The 21,538-nt window shown below is 38.1% G+C and overlaps 1 protein-coding gene across 1 annotated transcript; it reads left to right on the plus strand.

The window, feature by feature from the left end:
* The first annotated feature begins 426 nt into the window (after window positions 1-426).
* On the plus strand, window positions 427-16,752 carry LOC117963905 (PI-PLC X domain-containing protein 3-like). The gene is made up of 3 exons (XM_034905622.2): window positions 427-670; window positions 13,769-14,477; window positions 16,499-16,752. The coding sequence occupies exons 1-3, from the start codon at window positions 442-444 to the stop codon at window positions 16,653-16,655; spliced, it is 1,095 nt and encodes a 364-aa protein (XP_034761513.2). The 5' UTR covers window positions 427-441; the 3' UTR covers window positions 16,656-16,752.
* Window positions 16,753-21,538: the final 4,786 nt, after the last annotated feature.

Genomic DNA, 21,538 nt, shown 5'->3' on the forward strand with positions numbered 1-21,538 from the left:
GGAGATTACATTACAGTGTTTGTAAATATTAATAAACATCCTGTATGTTTTACATCGTCCAATCTTTCTACATAAAATAAGCATTCTCCTTCGAAGGTATTAACGTTGCGCGTTCATTTAAATTAATCAATATCTAGATTCCCTATAAACAAAAAGTTCACATTTCAGAAATCAAATATAAACGGATTGATGTAACAGTGTATGTAACTGATCCAATGGTACGTGAATAAAATCCAATAAATCCAATAAAAAAAACTAGCAAAATTAAACAACAGGTTATCAGCACTGTTTTTTTAACCAGTAAGTCATGAATAGTGTAGACTATGTCACAAAACGCATCAAGAAAATAAATATATAGGCTATATAAAAAGAAAACAGCGAGGATAAAGAGGTGGAGTGCAAGCACACACACAAAAAAATCTTGTGGAGGATTTATTGGAAATGAACGTGTCTGCGCCATCCTCTGGGTGTGGCTCTACTCAGAGTGTGACCTCTCCCAGTGAAGAGAAGAAACAGCATCCACACCAAAACGGGCACAGGCGAGTCAGACAAGAAAAGAGCGGCGCGATGGCTTCATCTCAAGGGAAAAACGAGCTCAGATTTGCCGACTGGATGGCAAGTTTGCCGGAGAGTATCCAGAGCATGCCTCTTACAAACCTAGCAATCCCAGGTAAGTGGAGACACTTTTCTTTTAACCAATGCAAACTGCTGTGCAAATTATATCCATACGAATCTAGAATTTAAATTGATTTATCGACATGTGTCTTAGAACGTGTGATTTTACTCAATGGGAAGGCGGTTTTCACTATTATTGTCGGCTGCTGTCATGCCGTTTAATTGAATAATGCCAGGATTCCTGTGACATTGAATGGAATGGATCTGAAGATTGTCGTAAGACCCTCCCTGATCATTGATATTCGTATCTAGTCGTGTTTAAAGAGACAGCGCTTGTGCACAGGAAGGAAACTTGTATCCTTCCAATTCCTTTAAGTATATTTCTACTGGTGCGTAAAATGGATAGATTGTCTGTTTGCTGGTTTAGAGGTCATACGAACAATTCTGTACAGGTACAGTAAGTATATTGAAATACTGACGCATAGCACAACAGTACATATAGATGGAACATTTTCTTGAAAGCCTTGATTTATTTATATAACCTGCTGAACGAATTTTTCATCTTGCTCTGCCTTACCTTAACAAAGTGAATAAGCCACCCCTTTTCAATGGGAGGGTCTGTTTAACATCCAGCCTTGGCAATGCGTTTGTCCAGGACCAGGCTGACTTGTGAATTGCTGCGCACGATTCACTTTTAAATTCGTATTTACCTGTTTGTTTAGAGGAGAGATTGTATTTTGCTGCCTACAAAAGGATGATTTTTTTTTTTTTTTTTTAATGTGAACTGTAGGATTCTGAATTTAGACGCTGTTACAGTTTTTTACAGAGCACTTCTGTCATTCAATTCATGGAACAGGAAAGCGTTTTCTTTATCGTACATGGTATGTAAATAGAGTTATTGTTTGAAAAAAAACCCCCAACGTTTCCACTTCATTTGTCTTTAAGTTTGCATTGTGGATGATTGACCTTTGGCACAATATTTCAGGAATACTTCACTCTCCTTTGCTTCTATCAATACAGTACAATCCTTAATGTCTGTCATGCTAACATGGATTAAATGGACTAGCATATGACAAACATTTCAGACAGGTGCTCTAGCAAACAAACCCCTTCAGGTATTATTTCTGAAATCAAACTCAATCAAACGCATGCCAGTTTATGCATATTCCATGATGCATATGAGTTATACAGTATATCTGGCTTGCTACCTTTCGATTTTAATCGGTATTAAACGTCGAATTCCCCCAAAATATGAGTTAGACTGAAATAAGTTTACATAGGATGAACGTCGGTAAAACCACTCACTATTTTTTATTTTCTTAACAAAAATAATAATTTAGAAATCATCTCTTTTTTGTGTAGTTTTTATACTTGCTGTCTGTCCCTTCTCCGTTCCTCTCTGAATGGCCAGCAGGGGTCGCTGTCAATCAACTCAGTGGTCCCTTAGAAGGCTACTGTAGTTTCTCTATCAGTCATTTCATCCTGTTTTCATCCTGTTCCCCATGTTGTCGAGTGAAGCAGCGCTAGAATGCTCTCATTCGTTTAAATGACTGTCAATCATCAAGACCTGCACCGACTGTGCACTTTCGCAGCACACAGAAATATCCCCTAGAAAGTGTCCTGAGGGCATCAGATGATTGTTAATGGTTAGGTTTAGGGTTAGTATTGGGTTTGAGGTTAGCTTTTAGGGCAGGGGTTGCTTAAGGTTAGGGTTGGGTTTGGGTTAGGGACAGGGTGTCTTGATTTCGTAGAGTTGCCAAGCTCTGGAAGTGAAAGGCAAATGCCCTCAAATCATCTGATGCCCTCAGGACACTTTCTAGGGGATATTCCTTTCCACTGCATGCATGCACTTTCATTTGCCAGCTACAGCACCTGTCGTTCAACCTACTTTGAAATTAGCGGGTTAAGGTGTAGGTAAGCTTTTGCTATAGGTACAGTATTCGGTGACAGTTACTAGTTTGATTTGAAGAGGAAAACACTTAATGAATATTGTGCACAATACCTTCACCGATGGCTGAACTCTGAGGCAGGACAAATTGGGCCCATCTGCCTTGCCTTCCAGTGACTGAGTCCAGCTGTCCTGAGAGGGGGAGGGGGAGCTGAGACTCCAAATAATAAGTGCAAGTTAGTTCTGTTCAACTACCTAATGTTTTGTTCTATGCATATTATTGCAAATTTATGCAATAAAAGTGTGTGTAATACATTTTCTATGGTTTATTTGAGACAATTTTTAAATGTGTGTAGGAACTTTATCTTTATAAGGTATAGCTCTGCTGTGACCAAACGTTATTTCAGCTAAAATGTTGGTAACCATGGTTTTGTTGCATGTTGAATATGATAAAGGGGTATTTCAATAACCAGACCGTTCACAAATGAAGTGGTATACCTGTGTTTTCCTTTGTTATGATGACCCACTCCTTCCTCACTAAATGTCTTATCCCTCAATAGATCATCATCCTATTTTGCACATGCCAATGTTTCAATCTGTCCCAAAGGATTTGTACAAAGTATCCATTTTCTACTGATGCAGAACGACATCAACATCATCAGATAACACAAAATAACAGCATCTGAAGTTGTACTATAAAGACGTGGATCCGCCACCACGTGTGTCTTCGGTTTGGGGAACTTTGTGAAGATGTTCTTGCCCTCAGCCAGCGAGTTGTTTAAATAACACACCTCAAATATCTTACCCATCTTGGCAGTCATCATTGCAGAAAAGAATATGTGTAAAATGAAGAGCAAGATATGTAAAACAAAGGGCCCAATTGGGGTAAAACATGCAATAAACTCCCTCACATTCACTGCTGTCTGTCCTCAGTAGTAATGGGGTGTACTCCATGTGCATGTGCCCTTACATTAACTATGAGCTGCTTTTCTTCCATGGACAGAGAAGTTTTACATGAAACATATCTAACAACTTATGTGGTAGTCTATGTTTTAAATCATCAAGATACTTCTTGTTCATTTGAAATGGAACATAAGCTATGCAGTTCACCGTAGTGGAAAATAATCATACAGAAATGATAATTGGGGCTCTACCTTCTCTTGTCATGTCTGGTAAAGCATATCAAATAATTCCATGTGGTTCGGCTTTGATAAGAAAACTGGAAAAGAAAACACTGCCTCCAAGCCGGAAAGGATTTTTTTATTTGATATAACGATTCTTAATCTACCGGATCATGCAAGGCTGGGTACTAGTCATTCTCAGTTACTGACTGATCACAAGCACTGAGCACACATGCAATTATGTGTGAACATGTACTGAGGTTGGGGGGGTGGGGGGTATAATTATCCAATATGATGTGTCTACCAGGTGTTTTAAAGTGGTGCTATAACATAGTTTTCAAATTAATTTCTTACCCAATTAGCATCATTTAATTTTTTCACAAGCAAAACAAAATTAATATGAGGGCCATTGTGACTGAAACTGACTTCAAACAGGAAGCTTCAGCTTTTATAGGCACAGAATATATGTCGGGGATGCAGAACAAGTCATCTGTCAAAGTCATCAAGGCAAGCCAGACAAACCAGAAGGTAATCTGGCCGGGCGCTGCAGCCCATCTTGCAAATTGGTTTGTGAATGAGACCAATTTGCAAGTTTATGACCATTCACATTTGCTGGCTGTCTATTGAATCCTGCCCTTAAATCTTAGCTGGATTTTCCATTCGCAGTTATTATGCTACAGAAAATAAAGCACTAGAGGCTCAAAGTGAATCTGCTTTTATATTACGATCTAATCCTTTTTTTTTGCATTTGTATTTTAAACAGTGTCATTGACAAGTAGTGGAATAAAAGTAAACTAGCTGTTTTTAATGTACCATGAAAGGAGCTCTAGCAAATGAAATAATTCCATAAAGCTTCCATTCGCAAAGCAGATCCCATGTTTTAGAGGTTTTGAAAAAAAGCACATGTGATAGTAAATATGTATATTAATTTTAAAAAGTATATTTGGTGCAATACTAGGTTAGAGAAAGCTTTCCATGTACGTACTTTCAGGTAGTATATTACTGTTTAACTTCCTATGTCATCTGAACAGTGTCTGTGGGGTAAAAGCATGTCAATAGGCAGAGCACCTGGCTGGCCAATGGCTTTAAAGGATTCGGGACTAAAACCTAATAAATAAAGAGCCAGTGGTTTAGTGAGGACTAGTGCAATTTGATTATTTTGGGCAGTTAAGAACTAGTCGGTAGTAGTTCTAAGTGAGAATTTTTTTTAGAGACTGTGTAATGTTTCGATACCAAGGTAAAAAGATACATCCAAATTCAGAGAAACACAGGTAGTCAATTGAAGATAAGATGTTAAATAATTCATATCAATTAAGTGCTAGTCTTTCACTACCATCTAAAATTTCTCGATGTTGCTTAAGTTTTGTGGAAAGGCAATTGAAAAAAAAAATACACTAGGGTCCTGATTACAATGACATACAGCAATGGTGTAGATAACCAGTCCTGGGCTGCCACGCCTCCCTCTCATAGTGCTGTACAGGCTTGTATTGGAGAGCACCCTATCCTATATTATGAAATAGTGAATTTGTCATTGTACAGCTGTGCAGATAAATATCAGATAGATACAATTCTAGGCAGGTTGGCTTCAACTCAATCTGAAATTATCCCTTTTCTGTTTTATAGTATATTGTTTTAAAAAAAAAAAAACAGCTTAGAACTCCAAGCCTGATACTGTGAAATGTACTTGCTGTTTCAGGTTGGACCGCTTCCAGATTCCACCAGCTGGTCTGCATATAACAGCAGGGCCTCTATCATTAACAGAGGTTAATGCTGTCATTATATCCAGATCAGGATATTGACTTCCTTGGCTTCCCTTTATAATCTTTGGACCTTATTTAGATCTTTCAGAATGCTGCAGTGTATCTAATTGATGTATCCAGGATGTATTGATGTATCCTGTCTGTAATGTTTGCAATATTTGAAATTTCAGGTATCAATTGTACTATTTCCCTTCTCACCAAATCATCAGTCTACACACTTACAGCCAGACCAGATTGGTGCGCTCCACAGGAACAGGCCTAATGAAATTGTAATGGTGCTGTGCGGCCTGCAATGAAATAAACGTGTACCTTTCAAAACACAAATCCAAGTAAACAATACAGAACTATTTTACCTAAAAATAGTATATATTGTAATAAATACCATATGGATTCTAATGCTATGATTGGAGTTGAAATAACACAACCTGAAGTCTTGTATATGCAGTACAGAGCCAACATTTGCTTTATTTTAAATACACAGGCCTTTGAATTCACAACACCAGAAACAAAATAAATAAAGACAACATGAAGTCCCTTTTTGGAGCACTGAATACACAGTGGTACTTTGGTTTCCCTGCCTATTGTCAGGATAGATAAGCACTGACTACACAGTGGTACTTCGGTTTCACTGCCTATCGTCAGGATGGATAAGCCATTTCCTTGACAGTACACAAAACCAAAAGGATCAGACTTTATCATGACACACTCAGTATACACGGATTAGATGTTGTTGATAAATCACCGCGATACACACAGTATACATGGGACCGATATTTAACTCAGATTCACTGGATTTATAAAGGTTTAACTTGTATTTATTTGTTTGTTTGTTTTTTCGTCTCTCATCTCTCGAATACTGCTCAAACTGTCCTGCACACCCTCCTTGAGACTAACACACAGTGTCTTTATATACAGGTGGATTTAATTAGATAACCAAACAACCAATGACCTGATAAAACAATGAATAGAACGTTAATTATTCTATTTGACCACGTTTCCAGAGACATCTAGTGGTCAAAATGTGACATAGCAGTGAATAGTCTTATATTTACATATCTTCCTTGAATGACGTTACCACAATTCATATCGTTTTTTATTATTATTATTACGTCTCAATGCTAAAATTCTAGGTGATGCAAAACTTTTGTCCATATCTGTAGATGCTGATGTGCATACCCCAATTGTATGTTTAGTTGTACTCTAAAGTATAAGTCGTAACTAACCCAAAGCAGAGCCTCGATTCACTGCACATTCTCTGAAATGCTGTAGTGAGGTTTGGGGTCCTAGCATTATATTTTTGTGAATAGGACTCAGATTTACAACACAGTTTACCTGACCCTTTGCTTCCCCCATGGATTGTAGATGCGATGAGGCTGCGTAACATGACTCAATCTACTGAAGGCGCTTGTTTCGTTGTGGGTTCACGTATAGAGAATAACATAAATGGTTTCTCATTGTTCTGGCTGCACAAAGAGTACGATTATTTTTGTATATTGAGCGCTTTTGCATCTGAATGATACTAGAATAATGTAGTGTTAGAAAAGCACGCCCTCGATAAGCAGTAAGAGTGTTTGTGAACGATTAAACAATCCACGGGCACGATTTACACAGCAAACAAACACTACATTGCACTTATGCATTAGTATAGCTAAACACCCTTTGAATCCTGAGATATAAAACATCTTACCAGTTCATAAATCAGCAACATACAAAAGAGATATTTTTTTATTTCCATATATAACACTTAGTTATTACTAGATATTACATCTTAGACTATGTGCTAATTATATAAATATGCAAATGTTGCTTCATTCTTCTTTGGCTGCCCCAAAGGTAACAGACTGTGCTGTAAATGGTTCACTTGGTCCATCTTGCTCATCATTTTGCATTGCCTGTCAGTTCCAGGTTTTTGAACGTGAAACACTTAACAAAAACCCTATAAGGCTTTGGGGAGCTCAAATATTCCCTTTCTGTTTAACGTGTATGTAAATTGCATTGCAAAGGTCTATGTAAACTGTTAACTCTCATGAATAGGGGAGGAATGGTGTTTTGCTATGTTACACACAAAGCTCAATACAATTACCAATACAAACCCTGGTGGTTAGAGGGAGACAATATATTAAACAGTCATTTAAGATAGTAATAAACTACATTTAGTTGGCATGATTATGCGCTTTTAATGGCTATACAATTCAATTACATGATTCATTGTATAAATATAATGTAGCAATGTGATAGAAAATATCAACCTGATCTCACTTCCAACCTGTTCCCATGGCAATATCCTAAAATGCTGCTCTAGTTACTTAAGATGACTTTTATTGACATAAAACCAAGCAGAAACCACAGCGTTATCTTGTTTACAATGTGATTGACTTGGAGCCAATGGGGGGGGGGGGGGGGGGTCGTTCATAAGATAATCATGGAATAATATTTTGCACAGTTCCTAAGCAGAGGTAGGTAGGTCAAGATAACTTCTGGGTACGTTGTGAACACGAATCGAGGACAAATGAAACACAGTGCTGTATAATTCATGACCAACTGGAAAGGTCAGGTTTCTTAATAGAAATTTGTAATTGCACATGGGAGAGCTAATCTAGCAGATTATTGATAAATGCACTCTTTCTGAATAGTAGGAGGAGACTAGATTACACGTTTTCATTGAATTGTAAAGAAGTGTACATAATGATAGTATACAGTCAAGATTAACAATTATATTTCTGGGTAAGAAAGTGGCACTTATTAAACCTTGAGGGGCATGTGGTACAACACAGTCAACAGCCACTCATGCTTTCACCTCCACAGGCCTGCTTTGAATCTCCGTCTCAGGTCAGGTCAAGTGAATTGAGTTTGAGACTCAGCTTGGCCCCCAGTGGATATTAGTCAACATCACAAACACTACCACACTGTTTGGCACAAACAATAGTCTGCTGAAGGGAGGCCCAGGACTGAATGGAGTTCAGATCAGGATTGAGGTGCACTCACTCTTTGAGCTGCAAGGGATCTTTCTCAGAATTTAAATGTTCTATCCTAAAAATGGCAAACCAGCAGCAGACACTCATATCCCAACATTCACAAGAGAGACTACACTACATTTAAAATAGTATGAACCAAGGTTTTCAAATCCTATTATTGGCTTTATGAACATTATTTCAGGTCTGCCTTTTACTGTGCTGAGAATCGCTTGGTTCTTCTCTTGCTTTTTTCCTGTTACAATAACCTGGGAGATGAAAATAAAACACTACAGAGTGTTTGAACTGAAAAACATGAAGTAATAAGGTATCGGGGAGGAACAGCAAGTTTTTTTCTATATCGTTGTCTTTTTGCCATATCTGCTTATTCCAAATTGAAGGATAAAATACAAGCAAAGAAACCAAACATCTTGAAGTTGATTTTAAATCCTTGTTTAGCAATGTTTTTCAAAGTTTCATAATAAATACATTATCCAAAGCCTATGGATATATGGACTATTGCAGGACGGTTGCTGGCCTGTTACATTGGGCTAACTGAGAGATCTATAATACCCCAGCTGTGTGTTCATAAGAAGCACTTGCATTCAGCAATAGCACACCAGATCAGAGAGATGAGACTCAAATTTCTTCTCAAAGGTTTCTTGCTGCTGTAACTAACTCAATTCCTCAATTATCTACTGAGCTAGTTTCTTCAGTCTGATCCTGTTATCCAAATGAAGTATCTAATCATGCAACAGAAGGGAATCAGATTACTCAGTCCAATCCTTCTTCTCATCGACACAATTTGTATGTCTTTGATGAATAGGGTGAAATGCACTAATGAAAGATTACTATGTGTGTAACAATTGCAATCAGTGATACTGCAGTCAGCCCAGAATTGTTTTTGCTTTGGTCCAGATTCACAACGGGGTTGGTCAATTTCAGTTCATTTAACCATCACTTCACTAACCTATATCCCGTCAATAAGCCATCAACAACCTACCCGTGGGTACCTGGCATCACCTCTTAAACCAAATGGTGGTTGCCCCTCAAGAGGGTTGACCAGTGCCGTAAAATCTACCACGGAGCTTACAACAAAGTTTAATTATGGACTTTAACCATACATAACTGCCAATAGTTTCAGGAGAATGCTTACAGGAAGTCTGTGACTATAGGAAACATTGACAAGACCGGCATGACTTCAGTAATCTCCACTGTGTATTTCATGTTGGAAGTGAATGAAGTCAAATTAGATTTTCAGCTTACAATCAGTGAAAAGGATTGCATTTCCCTTGTGATCTGTGAAACACATTCACCTAATATCCCACAAGCACGGTCTATTCGTAGTTTAATGATTGGCAATGTGAGAATTTTGTTTTATTGCACTACAACATTTGTCAATATTAAATATCTTGAAAAGTCTGATTTGAATTGTATTTCCTGCAATAAATGTATGTCATTGCTAAAGCTTTAAACATTCCCTGGGGCAATGTATAAAATATCTATTGGATTATGAGATTCAGCATTTCAGCTGGACTCATTTTTCTTGGCAGGGGATAATACAATTATCCTTTCAGTATTGAGTTTTGGTATTTGTGGTTTTGTTTTCCCGGCGTGGGTCTCACATGCCTTTGTGATTTTCTTCTGAATCCCTTATTAAAATGTCTGAGATGGCGAGGCAGGGCAGAAGCCCTGTTGCTGTAAATAGTGTGTGTGTGGCAGGGGGCATGTAAGGTTGGCAGGGATGGCGCTAAATCTTCCCCTAACAACAATCACAGTTGTGGCCATTCTCCAATTAGGTAACTGAATGCTAATTGGGGAGTGCCCACATGGATAAAATGAGGCAGAAATGCTTTGTTTGTGGGAGGGAGTTTGGGGAATGTTTACTATGGAACGAAGGGTCTCACCTGGTCTATAGTACTGTGTGTTCTGTCTTCTTCTCCTTTCAAATGCCTGCTGCAGTTTACACATTGTATAGGTCCTACTCTGGATATTGTACCCCACCCATGGTTTCCTTGGTTCTCTTTTTCCATCCAGCCTGGGCATTTTTTGAGTCAGGAGCTCTAAGAAGCACGGGGTTGCCAAGTAGCCCCTCCAATCATAAACATCCATAGGCAAATAAACAATCACTAATATTTTAAAGGTGTAATATTGTTCATTTAAATCTAATTGAATTATACATGCAGTATCCAATAATTAACTCACCATTTAGTGAAATAGCGCCATATATGCAAACAGTATACACCCGTTTTTAATTAACTCTTGTTTTTTGAAAGGACAGTTGAAGGTCTCTTAAGCACTGTCAAGTTGTTGTGTTTTTTTTTTTCTCAGTGTTGTACATTACTGTTGAATTGTCATCTTTCACAAAATAGGAGTTAATTAAAAACCGGAGTAAACGCTTTGAAAATATCACAATGTTTTGACATCAGCCTACGTTTGATGCTATCTGTATCGGTTTTGAAGGAGGTGATCTTTAGTTTCGTTTTTTTTTTCAATATTTTCAGTGTCCTAGTAACAATTAAAAAAAAAAAAAAGTCTCCTATGTAGGATCGCGAGCGGTTGGAGTGGCTGACTCCCGAGTCGCTGGTCGCCAGGGCGGCTCGGGCGACCGTCAGGACGGCCGGCCACGAGATACGGGAGTGCAAAGCAGCGTTGCACCCAGACTCTGTCAGGTATCTCGAGGGAGTTCTCAGGACCGGGGAGCCTACGTTTGATGCTATCTGTCTCGGTTTTGAAGGAGGTGATCTTTAGTTTATTTTTTTTTTCAATCTTGTTTCCACAAGCATGAGCAACTGCACCACATCCATGTTGATAACTGCAGTCAGAACACACAGGGAGCAAACTGAGCAGTTTAACTGCTTGATTCGATTAATAAGATACAATATTTCTGCAATAGACAATTAATTTATCTGCCTGCCAACAGCAATACTATTGTCATCAGTTATCTGAATTAGCAATTCTGAAGCAAACAAACAACAATTAATTATGAATGACAGTAATTGTTGATGAATTAAACTTTAACAACAGCAGACCAGTACAGTACAGTAATCTTGTTTCTACCCAGATATTCATATATGTTCATTTCCATTTATTTAAGAGATAACTGTGTAGTGCTGAAATAATTCAAATGTATGTTTTTACTTTATAAAAAATAAGTTCTCATTTACAGTTAAACACAAATCACTAAAAATAATGAAAATAGTGTGCTGACTGGAATTAAATAATTAATCTTAAAAATCGAAGATCTCTCCTTTTAAAATCAGGCATGGGTCACAGCAGCCAGCCTACTTGCAGATCCTTGTATTGTATTTAAAAATACAATAAACTCTCTGCTTTCAGAAAGCATACAGTTGATAAAAGTCCAACCTAATTAAAAAGTTCCTCTGCAAAGATATACTGGAAGGCCATTGTGAGATTTTCAAAAGCTCACAAGAAATTATATAAATTAAAAGACGTATCAATTAAAATGAGTCACTCATTATGAGCCCTATTCATGAAGCTCATGACATGAGTCAATGCCTTTCTTCCAGTAACAAAGGTTTAGTGAATATGACAATTGGTACTGTAGAATTACCTGAAAACAAAATGGAAAATGTGGACAATAGTATTTGTTTTTGTGTCAATGCTTACAATGACCTTTAAACCAGTTGCCCTGGGATTCAGATTCAAACTGCACATTTTTTGAAAAAAAAAAAAAAACATCAAAGGAAATGCGTGGTTGAGGTCTGACGGGCAATTCAGTCTGTTCCCAGCCTATGTGATAACTGCAGGAGCTGTCAAGACTGTGGCTTTGTTGGCAGAGTGCCTGAGGACAGGACTGCAGCCGCGCTCGCACTGTGTGTAGCAGGAGCATTGATTGGGTAGACTTGCTGCTTGTTAATGAAAACTCCCTATTCAGATTCCTGCAGCCACAGTGACACTGAGGTCTTGTTTCATGTATTCAGAGGGCACCAGAAGAGCTGCTAACCGATCTAATGGTTTTACAAGTTATCACAACTTTTAGTTTTTTCTTCTGTTCATGTTTCATTGCATTTGGCAGTATATGGAATAACTGTAGTCAGTGTTGATGTTCTTAGTATTTGTGTGTGAATGTACAGCCATGGCCTAAAGGTTGGCGTCACCTAGAATTTTAGGATTGAGACATAATTAAAAAAAAAAAAAATCAAATGATATAACATGATTTAGAAATTTAGAAGATCTTTTATTTAACATAGTGTAATCAAATAAACTACAAAATGATATCTCAAAAGTCTACCGGAAGCCGTAAGAGTAGAACACTACTTCATGTCAGATTTCGAAATGTCACGTTTTTCATTTTTTGTCAGTTTTTCGTAAAGCACATGGAAAACTACAAAGCGGGCTGTAATTCAATATGTTAACGTAACATTATTCAGCAGGTTTCATTTGACTTTATCAAGCAAAATTAGTTAATTCTATAGGGTGATGCAAAACCTTTAACCATAGCTGTATAGCTTAAGAAAAAGTTGTCAGAAAGTGCTTGTTCATAATAAAAAGGACTCGCTTGTTAAGTTTGTGGGATTAGGTGAAATAAGTGTCACATGACATGCTTCATTGGCATTTGAAAGAAAAAATAAACATTAGTTTTTTTAATGACTCACATTGTAGTAAAAAAATAAATAAAATGAGACTCTCTGTATTGAACTACTGAGCACGAACCAGCTTAAAGGGCAACTTGGTATTGGCTGTGAGATATCACAGTTTTTGTTACAAATTGAATATTCTTGTTTAGATTCACTTCCTGTTCCAGTCATCACACGCTGGTGACATTTTAAAACTGAAGTTTAAAGCACCCGTGTGACCTCACTCCAGGCCCGGTTACAGGGTACTCCCCGCCCCTGTGCGGATCTGATGTTTTGTGTTATTTTGTATTATTCTGTTGTATTATTATTTAAATGTACTGTTTTGTGTTTATTTAAAAACACACTGCTTTATTGTTGCTATTGTCTGACAGCCTGGATGGGGTTAAAATGCCCCATCCAGATAAAATCATGAGAATTTGATTGACCGGCAGGTATTTGAGAAAGCCCGTGCCGAATGTGGTCGAGTGATAAACTAGGTAATAGATAGCCAGTTAATCCCTTTGGTGTACCATCTGAACTTTGAGAGAGTACAAGTTTCAGAGTCTGTAAGGCCACAGTGTAGCTTTAAACTGCAGACTTTTAAAAAGTCACCCAGATGTGATGACTGAAAGAAAAAATGATATACAAAGTGTTTCTCAACAAGCAAAAAAAGGTCAAATTTGTAATAGCTAACATTCAACTAGTTTGTTTATATTGTTCTCTATGGGATTTATGCACCAACATAACTATTCTGTAACAAAGAAATGTACTGCAACACAGGAAAAACATATTGAGCCAAAGGGCTAGGTTCGCATCTTTAGGTAACTAACAGTCTGTCTCTATCATTCTTTAGGCTCCCATGATTCCTTTAGCTTCTACATAGATGAAGCCTCTCCAGTTGGACCAGAGCAGCCAGAGACTGTCCAGAACTTTGTCTCAGTCTTCGGAACAGTGGCCAAAAAGTTGATGAGGAAATGGTTGGCCACCCAGACCATGAACTTCTCACACCAGCTTGAAGCTGGGATTCGATTTTTCGACCTGCGCATCTCAACCAAACCCAGAGACCCTGACAACGAGCTCTACTTTGCTCACGGCTTGTTCAGTGCCAAGGTCAACGAAGGTCTGGAGCAGATCAACACCTTTTTGACCTCCCATTCCAGGGAAGTGGTCTTCTTGGATTTCAACCACTTCTACGGCATGCAGAACTCCCACCATGAGAAGCTGGTCCACATGCTCCAGGATATCTTCGGGAACAAGCTCTGCCCGGCCATCTTCGCCCAGGAGGTGAGCCTCAAGTACCTGTGGGAAAAAGAGTACCAGGTCCTGGTATTCTATCACAACCCTGCCGCTTTGGAGGTGCCTTTCCTTTGGCCTGGCCAGATGATGCCATCTCCATGGGCCAACACCACTGACACAGACAAGCTGATCCAGTTCCTGCAGTCCGCTATCACAGAGAGGCGTAAGAAAGGGACCTTCTTTGTGTCGCAGGTGGTGCTCACTCCGAAAGCCAGCACAGTCATGAAGGGGGTAGCCAGTGGCCTGAGGGAAACTATTACTGAAAGGTGAGTGAATCTGGCTGTCAGGAATTCAGTTTAAAGGTAGCTCCAAGTCCTGCAGTGCATCCAGTGACAGCTAGCAAGGTACTGAATATGCGGTTCAAACTCTGGCCTCTGGAAATGATAAAGGTACTGCACAGCCAACACCCCCTGGAGCACTGAACTGATCTTTCATAACCTGGAATTCTTGAGAACCGAAATAGTGTACGAGGGGTATGCATTGACTGGTATTGAATGAGCACACAGGCTTGGGGGAAACAGATCATCCTAACAGAAGCCTTGGCAAGCTAGGAGTTGCTGTGAGAATGGACTTGGGGTATATAGCACTTGCTGTTTGTTTGTTTTTTGGGCGGGGGGGGGGGGGGTTGTTTTTTATTCTTCTGGCTGGAGCAGATACTTTTCCAAGAGCACAGTATTCAACTAATTTAAAGGTCTTCTGTATCTGGCCTTTCCACATCTCTTTGATCCATCCATTGCATGTTCCTTGTGTACTGGAGTGCCAAAACGTGTACTTTCAATGTCAGAGATCTGCTTGCCAAAGACTTCTGTTATCTGATTTCTACAAGATCTGATATCAACCAAAATATGCATGAGGTTTCCTAATTGATGTTCATTAAATCTGTATAGGGTTTATTAAATAATCTTTAAAAAATCAAATTCCATGTAATTGTATTTATCTAACCAGGATGAAACCCTTGAGGTCAACTGATGTTTTCCTTTTTTTTTTATTCAGATGATTTCATAAAGGTGGAGACAATTGTTTCAACTTAATCAAAGTTAAATTAATGTGGAATAAATCAGAATAAAATTAAGGATGTATTTAGAAAAATGTATAAATGCTGAAGAAAAAACATTGAATCAGACTGCTTGTCATTGGAAGATTTTGGCTTTTTTTCCCACAACTATTGGAAATTGAGAGTTTTACAAACTTGCCCCCAGAAACCCATTTTAGCTTCTTTGGTTCCTTATGTAATATCAGACCACACATAACTTTTCTCTTTTAACAAAACAGGACAGGAATGCATGCATGTCCGTCATGCTGTTGGCACAATCGTGTTGCCATTTACCAGCCTAGTTTTGCTGCAAAATCTGTTTAACTTTATCTTCACTGCCAAACATGTAATTTCATCAGCCCTTGCATTACAGACAAGTTTCTTTTACTACTCCCCTTGAAATGTCATTGCCTGGGATAGGATGGATTTGTCACATACATTCTACAAATCCTAATCTCTCTTTCATTGACAGTAATTGTGGTCATGATAAGACCTATGAAACCCATTACAGTACCTCAGCATTTGCTGATGTAACTCTTGAGTACCGATGCCACATGTCTCCAGTAGGTACAGTGCATAAGAAGATCATAGCGCAGGTTATTGGCTGTTGGGTGAGAGGGAACAAGAGCCATGTCCACCCACCTTAGATAATACGATTTATGAGCTGTGCATCTCTTTAGAGAGCAGATACAAAAAAAAAAAAACACATCATCCTGCTTCGGTGCTAAATTAGCTGGGGTAATGATATTATGAGTCACTTTTCAGTGGGTTGCTGTCAAATACCTGTCAATGTGTTTGCCTTTCCACTGCTCTAACCTGCAGGCTAGACTAGCACGGAGAAGGGAATGCATGTTAATGTAAAGCAATAGAAAACTAAGGTGGACTGTAAAATAATATGATGTGAAGTCTATGCTGGTACACACGCCACTAGAAACACTCTCCCAGGCTATTTTAATTAGGGTGTAAAAAACTCATATAGTGTTACTTTGCAAACTTTCAAACTAGAGAAATGTAGTTTGACTCTAAAATCTATCTATCTATCTATCTATCTATCTATCTATCTATCTATCTATCTACCTAACATGCTTTTAGTGTGTGTGTGTATATATATATATATATATATATATATATATATATATATATATATAACGTACAGCAACACATAACTGAAGTTGTCGCCCTAATATTAATATTGATGATTTAAACAGCACAATGCCATTTTAATGTAATTTTGTGTTTCTTATTTTGTCACAGGGCTCTTCCAGGAATGATGCAGTGGGTGCGTACGCAGAAGCCCGGGGAAAGTGGTATCAACATCATCACAGCAGACTTCGTGGAGCTGGGGGATTTTATCAGTGCGGTCATTATGCTGAACCGCCTGCTTGAAGAAGGAGGAGAAAATGCAACTTGATTTAGGGCCTGAGCTGCCTGATGAGGGGAGATTTTACTTGTATTCTGTGGAGCATTCTGGAGCGTTCAGAGTTTCTGGAATCTTTGGGGCTACTAGAACTAGGGGTGGGAGGGAGGGAGGGGGGTGGGGGGGACATGTTTTTAGTGAATAATAAAATAATTGCCTAGACTAGAGTGTAAAAAGGCGGCTGCTTTTCTTTGTTTCTGTTGGGGATAAAGGGAAAGATAGTTACTGTGCTTTTTCTCATCTATAGCATTAGTAACTGATAAAACATTGCATACACAGCCTAAATCTGCAACTTATTTTGAGCTATTTAGATCTAAAGCGAGATATTTCTGGCAGAAAAACTTGAGCCATTGTTTGAGTTCAAGTAAACGAAAACCAAGCTGGTACATATTGCAAAACAAAATAAGTGTCAGGGCTGAGACATATATTATTTTGTTTTTACTGATGGATAGTGACTTAATATGCTTTCTTTTTAAAGGAGGGTTACGTCTGATAAGGGCTTGGCCAAGTGTTGACATGGCAATCTTGGATTATCTAACATTTTGAAAATCAAAGGCTACTTCTAAAGATTGTGTATGAAGGCAGGGATTAGTTGTGAATTTTCAAACATTCTGTGAACTGTGTGCATTATGTAACTGGTTATCATGTTGACAAGAAATTGTATTAACCATCCTGACATATTTATCACTGACCAGCTGCTGCTTATTTTTGGCTTGCAAATGATTGAAATTCCTACCATCATGTCTGTTTGTTTATTAGTATTATTGGTAATGCAAACGATGAGCACTAGATCTCACTGGACTGTATTAATGTATGTAAATGATAACTACAAATTAAAAAGAAAACTTAAAAAGTACTGTTTTGCTATAGGATAAGCAATTCCAAATGCATAGAAAAAATGGTGTATATATTTTATAGTGGAATTTACCCCATTTTACCCCTTCTGTATGCTGTGTGTATTACTGTCTGAAAAATGTCCTTTAAAATGTTTAAAATAAAGCCCAGCAGTAAACAATCATCTAAATGTATATGAACAAACCTACCTGGGGCTAAATTAAATCAAAGTTTATGGATGCGTCACACCTACACTTTAGAATGGTGAAGGCACCGCCACCATTTTGATTTAATCCAGGCCCTGGTTTGTAAATGTAAATTTAAAACAGTGTGATTGTTTGTGACTGTCGGGCAAAGAGCTGCATAAACTGCTTATTTAGATTGAGCTCCATAGCAATCAGGTGCTGACACCAAGACGAGGGTCATTGGCATGGATTAGGCTCACTTACCAATCCAAGTGAAACCACTTAAAGAGCAGCTGCTTGGATTTGTGTTCAGACACAACTTCAAGCAGCTGTTACTGAATTAGCCCAATCAGCCCCAATGTGCATAGTCTCACCTGTGGATAGCTCACCCCAAACAATAGAGTAATCGGCCTGTGCAGCTCTAATCAGACACTGTTAATAGCAGATTCACTTTCCCTTAATCATGCGCGATCATCGCATGTTGAAAACGTGATTGTCAGTGTCGACTGCAGCCATTGTATTACTTTACACTCTTCCCAGTTACACTTTATGAAAAATAATGGCTCCCCATTTACATTTGTATGTTCCCTTTGTTGAATTTAATAATATGCCCCTCAACCCCTGTTATCATTTTAATTAAAAAAGTACATACTGTATATTTGTTATATTCAGTGTCAGGACTTGTTTTATGTTATAAACGTGCAGCTGGCATTAAATGAGAAAATCAGACATCTTAATTAAAATATTATGGGGCGTGTACATATTACTAATTACCATATAATTGATGTAAAAGACTGGGCAGTTGGTATTTCCTTGAAATTATAACTGGGTAGGATAATACATAGAACATGTATATTTTCTGAGTGGTTTTATAACCCTATACCAGTTTGAATTAAGGGGTACTATTATTGCTTGTATTTGGTGACACGGTGGTAAGAATAGTGCAGGAAAGGCATTTTAAGATATTACATTCCTAAAACAACTATGACCTCAAGGGTTTGAAAGAAATACTCCCCTAAATTCAGACTGTACGTGCCGGGCGTTGCATTGATGGACCACAATCCCTGTAACAGGTCTTGCCTGGGAGATGGCCACCTATCCTGCATGCTGGTATTCAACTGTTCCCAAGTCACCATTCATTAGTCATTCATTTGTCATCTGACACACTTTAAAGAGACACCACCGATTGCACCAATGGGGTTAGAGAAGCGGCATCACATCACTGCAGAATGTATTAAATCCCATTTCCTTCACTTCATTGTGGCAGTCTCCTTTATTGAATATCCTGGAAATAAAATGTGTATTAATTTAGAATTGAAGTCTTGAACACATAGTTTGAATAGTTTTTGTTTCCACAAAATGTTTATGTTGATAAATGTTTATGCTTTCTCGGGTCATTTTGCAGTTACTTTGCCTTCTGCTGTATCTCTGAGTATCCTTCTTTAAACTGGCTAAAGGGCAGCACGTCACTTTACATCAACACAAACATACTGCACCCTGAGATCCAGACTGGGGGCACTGGGGCAGTGTGCCTCATGGAGAGCAGCATGTTGCTGTTAGCCATATTAATCAGCACCATCATGCTAAACCACTACGATATTGGTTATTGGAGAAAGTAGCACATTTGGGTGATTCGCTGTGTTTTTATTGCAAACCTCATCATTTCATTGTGACTATTAGTTTGTGTGTCGTTAATTTGTAATACTTCATTATATTTTACACATTTCATTAAGTAATATGAAAAGCCTTCATAGTCCAAACAAAAATGTGTATAAAAGGGCACCTATTGCATGTGCTGTTAAATATTCAACAATATCATAACAATATATTTTACAGTACGCAATAAATGAAAAGCCTCACAACTTTCATCAGGACATTTAGTTTCGGTACTAACTTATAATAGTTGACCTCTGGTCCTAGTTAATATATTTTGTGAACTCTTACCTCTGTCCTTTCTGGAGGTTCAACTGTCTTTACTTCTTTCCTTACAAGGTCATCTTGAAGATGGTAATATCCTCTTATAAGGGTTATATTGCTTGAATTGGACTCCCCTTGGATTCCATACTGATGGTGAAGCCTATCTAAAAGGAGTGCTAATCAAAATGACCTCTTACCTATAATTAACGTAAACAGCACCACTGGTCTCCGTTTTCTTGAGTAGAAGATCTTTTGGTTCTTTGTTTGTTTTTTCCTCACTTCATCCCATCAGATTCTATAATGGGGCCCCCACCTTCACCCCCAAATAAATGTGCTTCTATCAAAAAGCTTTTCATAATCATACAGCAGCCCTTCGCTAAACCGGATATGTTTGTCTGACATTAGGAAGTGTCGGGTTTAAAAAAATACAATAAAATCGCACATACATACATTTATAGTGCATAAATGTATTAATTATTGTGCTGAAATAACACTAATGTGTTTTGGGTAGGCTACACGTTACTTGAATAAAAATAGAAATCTGTACAGTACGCATACACAGCATACAGTACAGTAGTAAAATCAAATGAACACCTAGAACACTTTCTTTTTACTTTAGCCTATAGGCTACCAGTAGCACAAAATAAATCATGCTGCTGCATTGCACACGCATTGAATGCAAGTAAAAGATTATTTTAAATTGAAACTAAATGATTTTAGCATTTTTTTTTTTTATTATTAACTTGGCAGCCTAGACAATTAACACACAATAGATCATGGTGCCGCATTGACAAGTTATGATACTTACAGGAGGACAGTCAGTTCTCATTAATACAAATTTCAAGGGACCAGCAACAAATACCACTAATTCGTATTAGTAGCCTATAAGACAAATGTATACTGTCCGTTTTTATTGAAGTTAGTCAGGGGTGCAGTTCCAAATTGTGCACAATTACAAACCACCTGCACATTAATAGAATAGGTGTGTTTCCTATTCCTATACAGATGTTCATAATGAGTTCAAGGGGTTAGCGACACATGTGTGCACTCTATTGCTCCCAACACATTCAGGAAACCAGAAATATCATAGAAATCTGTTTTCAAGGCTTCTAAGTACACCCTGCTTTTAGTGAAAAATAGGTATTTGGGTGTTCACCTCAAAAATGCATTGAGCACAACTGGCAACGCATGAGAAAAAGCAGACTGGGAAATGCCAGCAACAATTACAACTGTTTAAAACATGCTTTCGAAAGTTCTTAACAAATTGATGCAATTGTAAGTGTCGCAATTGCCTGCAGCTTTCGTACATCTTATTATAATATTTGAGAACCCTGATTGTTGCACTCCACCCCCTTTATGCGAATATATGCAGGAAAGCCCATAATTACATGTTCATCTACGCTTGAACCGCAAACAGAAACTGCTGCTGCAAAGCATTCCCTGAAAAGTCGCAAATAGCATTGCGGTTGTTTAGTACATTTCACCCAAGACTCCCCACTCGTTCGCAACTGGTTTGCGGTCATTGCGACAGGCACAACACTTCAGTAAACCTACCCCTAGTGTATCTACGAAAACATGTACTAATTCAAAACCAAATTTCTGCAAGTAATGTGTTTGAGTGCTTTTCTTTTTTCTACTGAGATGATGTTTATATAGTGCTGAAGTATGTTGTGTGTAAATATCAGCAAAATAAAGACGTGTTCTAAGAAAAAAAAAGAAACAATTAAGTTCAGTGTATATTACAAAATCCTGTAACAACTGTAAACAATTAAATAAGTCTGATTACTGGTACATAAAGAGGTGTGTAAAGAGGCAAGTGGCTTGGCATGGCTTGGTTGTGTAGAATTGCTGTGGTGAGGAACATGGCAACATGCATTTGGATTCTGTTTGACATTGATATAGTGTATAGCTTAAAGAAAAAGCAGGGTATCTTGAAACTGT

Source organism: Acipenser ruthenus, chromosome 1, assembly GCF_902713425.1.
Source record: "Acipenser ruthenus chromosome 1, fAciRut3.2 maternal haplotype, whole genome shotgun sequence".
Lineage (NCBI taxonomy): Eukaryota > Metazoa > Chordata > Actinopteri > Acipenseriformes > Acipenseridae > Acipenser > Acipenser ruthenus.